Raw genomic sequence first — 9,065 nt, forward strand, 5'->3', positions numbered from 1 at the left:
GAAACGTCCTTGACTGATTCCAGAAAAGAGACTCCGAGGATCCCGGATCCCGCGGAAGAGATGCCCTAGCGAAGCATCAACAAAAGATGTTTGCCTGAACAGCCTTTAAGCGCCAGGCGTGTAGAGCTGCCCGCGGAGGCGTCACAAGGGTGGGTAGACCCCAACCTGCTCGGTTGGACAGGAGTAAGAGTGACCCACCTCCTGCCGGTTTGTCTGTCACTGTAACCGTGGGAGCCCTGGGAATTCCTCTGAGACTTCTCCGAGTCACTCTGCTGCTGGGCTCGTAAACTGTCTCAGCTAATGAAAAACCTCGCAGAAATTCCTTTGGCTCGAGAAAAGTTCCTGACTTGAAGTGGCAGTTGAGGGCGTCTTCTTGCTTCTTAGGCCAGGCGAGAAGGCTACCACCTCTCTCCTGCCGCCGCCCCCACCACCCTCATAGTCTCACACACTTGATCTTACTACCTATGGGATAGGATAGGTCCCGTCCTAAGAGGACAAACTGACCAAACAGCAGGAGCTAGAAAGTTTCGCTGAGGGCTAAAAATGGAGAAAGGAATCGGCCCTGCTCGCCTCACTCCATCGTCTCTGCCAAGAGACCAAATAGGGACATACACCCCCATTCTACCACTTACCAAAATCCTTGAACCTATAGCCAAGATTACAGGATAAAGCCTGTCTACCTACTTAGCCAAAGACTTCTGCCTCTGGGTTTATGCTTAGGAAAGAAATTCAAATCTACGGGAGCCGTCGCCTTCAACTGCTCTTTTCAAGTGAGGAAACCGGAAAGAACCCTTAAATTTCCAACTTCAGAAAAAAAAAAAAATACTGAACCTGGGGCCCAGAGACAGGAATAACGAGGATGCTTGTTTCTAAATTCTAAATTCTGCTTTCTCTACCAGCCTGAGAGCAAACATGACCCAAACCAGAACAAGACTTCAGGTTCTTTGAACAGGCGTTGAGATTTCCGTGATGGCTGTGGGGATGAGTGCAACAACCAAGCAGGGGAACCTTTACCCGTGGCTCAGCCACTGTTTCCTTACAGGTCACACGAAGGTTTGATGATATCTTGGCTTCCTGTGTAATTTCAATGATAGTCCTCACGCTGGTAAAGAGAATCGCCACACAACCAGGTGATGAGACCCCTCAGCTCCCAATTCCTCTTTTTTTTCCCCTGCTTGATATCGCCACCCCCTAAAAAACTTTATGCAGTCTGACCACGCATCCCCCCCCTCCGCCGCCGCCGCAAGCTCCTTGCATCCTAGCTCCCTGCCTATTGTCCTTCAGGCCTCTAAGCCAAGTTTCTGGAGTGCAAAGAGCAATCCGTGCCTCCCTGAACCTAGTGCGTATACCGGGCCAATAAGTAGGGTAGGCCGTGCCTAATAAAGTCAGGATGTAAACGCCCCAGCTTTTCTTTCTATTGACTTCCACCGACAACCCTCTGGGCATCTTTATTTCTCCAAGAGAAGAGGGGTTGAAGACAATGATGCTCCAAACTGGAGACCCAGTGGCTAGCACAGGAAACTAGAAGACAGTGGATCAGAAGACCTGGTCAGGGGTGAGAAAGCAGCGTCCTGCCCCCTTGCTATGGGCCTTAGACCATGTGGAGCCCAACAACAGGGACTGTCCCTAGACAGCGACCCATTTTCAGTGGCCAAACTGCGCTCCCTAGACAGCGGGAATGCGGCCTGGACTGGCAAATGGATAGTAAAATGCGAAGGGTCGGATCCCCAGTGGAAATGGATAAGGGGCGGGACGATACACAGTGCCTTCTTGCCCGTTCTTCAGGAAAAGACTAGGCTGTGGAGGCGGCGAGTCCTCAGCCTCGGTCATGTGATAGTCTGGAAGCGCAAGCTGCAGGGGTCTCGGCGTCTCGGGGACCATTACAAAACGCAGCCAGGAGAGCGCGTCGCTGCCACAACAGCGCTTCTTCTCAAAACCCGCGGGGCAGAGCGGCTGCAGCTGCAGCGCAGACGGCTGTGCCGACCGGGCGAGCCGGGTCCTGGCCTGTCTTCGCCGACGCCCCCTGCAGCCTGAGGCTAGCTGCGGGAGTCCTGAGCACCCTCCCCTCCGTAGAGTCTGCAGGAGCTTCTGCTGCAGACACCACCAAACTTTTTTTCCTCTGAGCCACCGCCTGGGGCTCGATGCCTCTTCCATCCTCAGTTCTGCTGCACATCCCCTGAGAAAGAGGGCACAGGCTGATAGAAGAGTGTTCTCTCTCCCCTTATCCTGCCACTTCCCTCTTACAAGATCTGAACTCCGGCGCCGGACGGACCCGGAACCACCAGGTCAGCTAGCTTCCAAGGAGTTGAAAAGTGGGGTTACCAGCGGCCTTGGGACAGCTAGCACGGATGCGGTTTTAAAGAGCTGGAGTCTCCACTGCCCAATCGGTTTGACGAGAGCTGCCCTTGCACCGAGAAAGGGCAAAGAGGCCAAAAAGAAATTTATTCAACAGCCTTTCGCTCCAGACTGGTCACCCGAGTCAGAAAACCAAGGTAAAGCTGACGAGCCTCTCCGGCTACTGTGCGGGCCTGTCTGCGACCAAAAGTTGTGAGCACCATCGAGTTGCATTGGCCCTAAAAGCCAGCCGTGGGGACCCCTGAAGTTTCCAGAAGGAGGAGGACAGAAGCAAGGGGGTCCTAGGGGCTGAGAAGGTTCGGGATCCTGGCTGTACAAGTGGAGAGAGAGAGTTAGAGGGGACGTTTAGGCAGGGGATCGGGCTTCTGAGAGGCGTTGAGGCCCACTGTGGGCCAGTAGGAGGTGGAGGAGCCTAGGAAGATGCCACGGCCGGGGAAGAGCTCCTACAGCGACCAAAAGCCGCCGTACTCGTACATCTCACTGACAGCCATGGCCATCCAGCACTCGGCTGAGAAGATGCTACCTCTGAGCGACATCTACAAGTTCATCATGGAGCGCTTCCCGTACTACCGCGAGCACACGCAGCGCTGGCAGAACAGCCTGCGCCACAACCTCTCCTTCAACGACTGCTTCATCAAGATCCCGCGGCGGCCAGACCAACCGGGTAAGGGCAGTTTCTGGGCTCTACACCCTGACTGCGGTGACATGTTCGAGAATGGGAGCTTCCTGAGGCGCCGCAAGCGCTTCAAGGTACTGCGCGCAGACCATGCTCACCTGCACGCAGGAAGCAGCAAGGGCGCGCCCGGTACGGGGCCCGGAGGTCATCTGCACCCCCACCATACCCACCACCCGCATCACCACCACCACCACCACCACCACGCGGCACATCATCACCACCATCACCACCCGCCCCAGCCGCCGCCGCCGCCGCCGCACATGGTGCCCTATTTCCACCAGCAGCCAGCTCCGGCTCCGCAGCCGCCACACCTCCCGTCGCAGCCCGCGCAGCAGCCACCGCCGCAGTCCCAGCCTCCGCAGCCGTCCCATCCCGGCAAGATGCAGGAGGCGGCGGCCGTGGCGGCTGCAGCGGCAGCGGCCGCGGCCGCGGCGGTGGGCAGCGTGGGGCGTCTGTCTCAGTTTCCACCCTACGGGCTGGGCTCTGCCGCGGCCGCAGCTGCCGCTGCCGCCGCGTCCACCACCGGCTTCAAACACCCGTTCGCCATAGAGAACATCATCGGGAGGGACTACAAGGGAGTGCTGCAAGCTGGAGGGTTGCCTCTGGCATCTGTCATGCACCACTTGGGCTACCCCGTGCCAGGTCAGCTTGGCAATGTTGTCGGCTCGGTGTGGCCTCATGTTGGTGTGATGGATTCGGTGGCCGCGGCCGCCGCCGCTGCTGCTGCAGCTGGGGTCCCGGTAGGCCCGGAATATGGGGCGTTCGGGGTGCCAGTCAAGGCCCTGTGTCACTCGGCAAACCAGAGCCTGCCAGCTGTACCTGTGCCCATCAAGCCCACGCCTGCGCTCCCACCCGTGACCACACTGCCGCCGGCTCTGGCAGTCCCCACGGCGTCACAACAGCTGCCTGCTCCCTCCGCCGTGTGCACGGCCGCCGCCTCACCCACAGCCCCTCTCTTGGAGCCCACCGCAGCCAGCACTGCTGACAGCAAGGGAGGCTCCCTGCACTCGGTGTTGGTGCACTCCTAGGGGAGGAGACACCTGGCGAGGGACTGAGTCAATGGCCCTAGATCGAGAGAGCACCCCAAAGTGGCAGACAAAGTTGACTTCGAGCAAAATATAAGGCATTTAAAAAAAAAAAAAAAAAAACTGATCGACGACCCTAAAGTGGATGTTCCACTGGTCTGAATAAATGTAACCACCAGGTGTCTGTGTTTATACTATCTTGTAAATCAGATTAATGAATGCCCATTTTCAGGTAAGAGTTTTTATTGTAATAAAAATCGGTAAGTTATGGGGGAGAAAGCAAGAAATGGTTAGGGAAAACTCATTTCAGGCAAAGAGGAAGTGGTGTTAGCCCCTTTCCTGGAGCAGAAGCTGAACCGATCTGGCACAGGAGATGCCCCCGCCCCCCGACAGAGTGACAAAATGGACTTGAGACCACAAGTTTCAGTCTTCAGGTCTCGTCCGTTTGCAGCCGCCTCCCCACTAAAGAAAGCTCGTCTTAGATGGTAAGAGAAAGGATGAGTTTTCCTCGTTATTTCCTTGGTCAGGAAAAAAGGACGAGAAAACGACGCCACGAATAAAGTCGCTTTGACGGCAAGGGGTGTTTAGCGGGATCTTTGGGAAACGGTTACATTTCTTGGCTGTGACCCGGGGTCGAGGAGGATAGTAGCGACAGCTAAAGTAATTAGTTCGCACAAAAGAGAATGGCGGCGGCTTAAAGAGCAAAGCTCCAGATTCCAAAAGTAAAGTTCAGGGAGCCTCCAGAGAGAGACAATAAAGGCGACTTTCCACCTGCGACTCCTCTATCAGTCGGGTGAGAAACCCTTACGGAGCCTGAGAACACGTTCATTCCCACGACCGGTTTCATGTGTACTTTTAAGAAAAAAAAAGTCACTGTATCACAGATTTTTTTGCTCCTCTCATTCATTAGGGAACCTAGTCACCTCGGGGAGAGGGGCGCAGCGCATTGGGGAGGAGGGGTTGCCCTTTGGTGGCTGTCCGCTTTCTATCCCCCTCGTGCACAAATGAGGAGGCATCACCTTTGCTCGCTGTGTGTCTTTTCAGGCGAATTCTTCAATTTTGTGAATAAATTCACCCTGTCACTGTTGCCCTTCCTGGGTTTGGAGACCCAGGAACAGCACTTTACTGGCGACAAACTTAGGGAGGGGTGTTGAGTGGCCCTGGTTCCATGTCCCCTCTGGCCCGTGTCTGTGCCACGTCGTTCCTGTTTGCCAGTGTTGTATCAGGTGTTCATTAAAACGTCTCTCTGGATATACCAGTGCCTGTGTGAGGATGTTCTCTTCTTAACAGATGAGGCCACAGTTGAAAATTCTCCCCCAGTCCTTAATTTCTTAACTTCAGAGTTTCAAGAGGCCTGAGACCAACGGGAGAGCCTTCCCTGTAGTTCCGTCTACCAGTCAGCTCGCTAATCTCTACCCATTTTCGTCACTCTACTTTGCTTAACTGAATTTCATTAAGACCATATCAACATTAGAGTCTGAACTGGCAAAACCCCGCAACAGTAAATTTTTCTGAGGTTGGCAGGGGCGGGGCAGGGACCCAGGTCTCTACCCAAGGAGCAGATGTGTGGCTGGATTATAGCGGGCCCAGAGCAACAAGGTTGGAAGACGCCACTGCTTTCGTGGTGAACACTAACCAGGTAGGTGGGAAATGCCACTGCGATCTGATAAGACTTGTTGCTTGCCTAGCCTAGGGAAGCAGGGTCTGCGAGGCGACTGCTGGAGGAGGGGTGACTACTGTCTGGGCATAGAGACATGAAGCTCTTGGGCCTCGAACCACCCTAGCAGGCACCCATGGCCAGAACCTTCAGGTGGCGGGGCAGATGCGAAACAGCAGGTGAGAGGCCATGTTGGATTTGGGAAATCCTCTGCTCAGCCCTCTTTCCGCCTCCTTCTAATCTCCAGCAAAATTCCACTAGAAGCCAGTTTTCCTGTGCCTACCAAGCGTAAGAAATTCCTCCGACCTTCCATTAGAAGACCGCAAAGAGACAAATTGCTGGGGTATGTTTAGGGTAGACCCTGAAAAAACAAATCTCAAAACAAATAATAAAACAAACAAATGGCGTTTGTGCCCATCCCTCTTTTACAAATCTCATTATAGTGTGTCACAAAGTTTTGACACATCTTAGGTAGCAGCCTCGTTGGCAGGGCTCAGTCAATTGGAGAGTTTGTCTAGCTTTCGCGTGGATTTTCTACTCTACTAGTATTAGGCAGTAGACAGAGAAAAAACAGCCAGAGAGACATTGATATTGGGGTCAGAGTTTCGCGAGAATTTGGAGCCTGACTTCTCTGCCTGTCCACTTTCCAATTAGTTAGTGCTGGAAGCCCCGCTGGGAACTATTTCAGGGGACTATAGACATTTGACCCGAAGAAAGAGCCCGTCTCTTAGGCGTTTCTTCAAAAAAGTAACACCTCTCCTCTTTCTTCTGGACCAGCCAGAGTGGTTCCTGGCAATTTTTAGTGGTGCCAATGGCCCCCATTCTGGGACCTTGTCTCTGTCCCCAAAAGGAAGCAAACAAGTAGTGGACCATTTCCAAGACCCTTCCTGCACCCACCCAACCCCTGCTGGTACCCTTTCAGCCTCAGAGGGGAAAGCTGATTGTTTCATGTTTAGAGGAAAGAGGGCGAGGTGGGAAGGCAAAGTGAAGTCCACGATGATTGTGTTCAAGTTCTTGTTTCAGGAAGAACCCTGGTGTCCCAACGAAGCTGTGCATAGCATCAGGATAGCATTCGTCAAAATAAGCAAAGGGGCATGTTCTGATCCTAAAGGGGAGGGCTGTCCCCAGTTAGACACCTCCTCTGTTCCCAGGCCTTCCAACTCAGATGGGATTTGACTGCACTGTGAGGGCATCTGTCTCCATGAACAGATGCTGCCAGGCGGGAAACCTGGAACCTGGCAGAGCACTTGTGGCACACCTGTGGGATACTAGAATAAGAGGACACCAGGCCCCACAGGATTCAGATTATTATTGTCATGTACCAAAACAGGTCTGCTTAAAGGCCCTGTGTTTATTTCAAACAAGTTGTTAGGGTTCAGGCCACTAACAGCATATTGAGTTTATATAAGTCACTGAAACTGGTAGAAAGATAGTAGTTAACTGTGTGTGACTTTGGTAACTCTCATTTGGGTATGTGGTCTCATGTGAGCTCACAGGCAGCTCTGCCCTCTACATATTAGAAAACAGAAAATTAATTTGAAACATTAATTTTTCAAATTCAACAATAGGTGAGATGAAAAGAAACAATTATAATTTATAAACTTCTTGGGTTACAGGTGTGATTAAAAAATCATTTTCTAAAGCAGGCTACTCAGTGGGTACAGAACAAACACCCAGTTGTGTTCTTGGGTGCCAAGGTGGTAGAAAAAGCTGTAATTACTCAGCCCATACCCCCATTCAACTGAATTAATGGAACCCCTGAGAAAGGTGGGAAAAAAATCAGTGAGGGAGGGGAGGTTAGTGTAGATGTCCTTGTCCTTACAGACAGGAAGAAAATAACTTGGACCAATCAATTTTATTATTTCCCCTAAAAAATAAAAATAAAAAATGAAAAAAAAATGAGCCATAGGCTGAGAGAGAATGAAGCCACATTTAGCTATAGTCTTAAGGAGAGCAGGCCCTCCTGCAAGGGCCCATTGGCATGGTTGGCATCTGGCACTTAGGAGGTTTGTCAGCCAGGCTGGCTTGTGGTCAATTATCTCCTTAAGTAATCTGGCATTAGTCCAGCCAGAGAGGACAACTAGTTGCATTCCCAGAAATCCGAGCCAGTTAACTGAAAGTGGCACTGCTGAATTCCAAACATCTTTACACAGAGGGGCTGGAAGGCTCAACACATCTCTCTATAGGACTCAAAGGTGATGTTTGCCAGCTTGGCACCAGTACAGGAGTCAGAGGAGAATATGTATATGGAAACAGAACTGCCTAGGAGAAGGCTCATGGATCACCAAAGCCATACATAGGCTCCCTTCAAAATCCATCCACCTGCCCAAACTGCCAGTACTAAAGGACACAAAGTAATAGAGAGCTTTTACACAAGGGAATCCTCACTCCTCAGTGGAAAGAAGGACAGTTGGGGAGCATGCTCAATCCCATCTTGGGTGGTGGTATTTGTGACAAGATGGCTGTGTCTGTCACAAGGTGCAGGCTCAGGGTGTTGAAATGGGAAACTAAAAAACAAATACAAAAACCAGGAATAACTTTTGTTAAGGGTTTAAGGGTCCAGTGGAGATGCAAATGCAGATGGTGAGTCCTTGAATTCTGGAGGGGAGGGGGGACAAAACAATCTTTTCAAGTTCGATGCTCCCATGTTTCTCATTCCAAGTATTTCCATTAATATTATCTTTCAAAGTTCAAGTGCTACCTCATGCCCTATTGGGGGAGATTTAAGGGTTCTGCTTGGGTTTTGAATTCAGCGTTAAACCATTGTTTAACTGGCACAAGGTTGACAAGAACTCCATTTCTTGGAGGGAGGGAGGGAGGGAGGGAAGGAGGGAGGGAGGGAGGACAGGAATGGGGAAGGAAAGAAAGGAGGGAGAGACAGACTGTGTGATTATTACTAGCAATTAAACACAATTTAAGAATTATTTTCTAACTTATGCCATTGTTTTGTTTCCCTGTTGAGAAATCACAGACCAACTCTTTAATGTATGTGACATTTTCTATTATGTCACAAGTTTCTATTATGTCACAAGAACTCCAGATATACTCTGTCCTGAGCACTTTCCCCCTTTAACTAGCCCTTGTGTGTTTTAAAGAAAATTCAAGCCATATGTTGCTCTTTCCTCTTTGCATCCAAATGCAATTTTACTGAATTTTAGCATGGTCCATGAAATGCAAATTCTGTGTTTTAATCCATAATATGTCCCATGATCTACACAAGTCACATGACATGCTCACATATCCTTATGCAGAAAATAAGCATGTGAAAACTGTAGTTGTATTTTTACAGAGATATTTTGTTAAACTAAAGAAAGCCATGAAGAGAATGGCAGTATCAAGGAGCATTTTATAA

General features: G+C 51.0%; 1 protein-coding gene across 1 annotated transcript; it reads left to right on the plus strand.

The window, feature by feature from the left end:
• The first annotated feature begins 2,775 nt into the window (after window positions 1-2,775).
• LOC100765591 (forkhead box protein B2) lies at window positions 2,776-4,059 on the plus strand. Its single transcript, XM_027406771.1, has one exon. It carries the CDS (start codon window positions 2,776-2,778, stop codon window positions 4,057-4,059), a length of 1,284 nt encoding a protein of 427 aa, XP_027262572.1.
• The last annotated feature ends 5,006 nt before the right edge of the window (window positions 4,060-9,065 follow it).

This window comes from Cricetulus griseus, chromosome 3, assembly GCF_003668045.3.
Source record: "Cricetulus griseus strain 17A/GY chromosome 3, alternate assembly CriGri-PICRH-1.0, whole genome shotgun sequence".
Taxonomy (NCBI): Eukaryota; Metazoa; Chordata; class Mammalia; order Rodentia; family Cricetidae; genus Cricetulus; species Cricetulus griseus.

Bases quoted from the DNA above. Each gene is read 5' to 3' on its own strand.
- LOC100765591 (XM_027406771.1), top strand. From the start codon at position 2,776: ATGCCACGGCCGGGGAAGAGCTCCTACAGCGACCAAAAGCCGCCGTAC.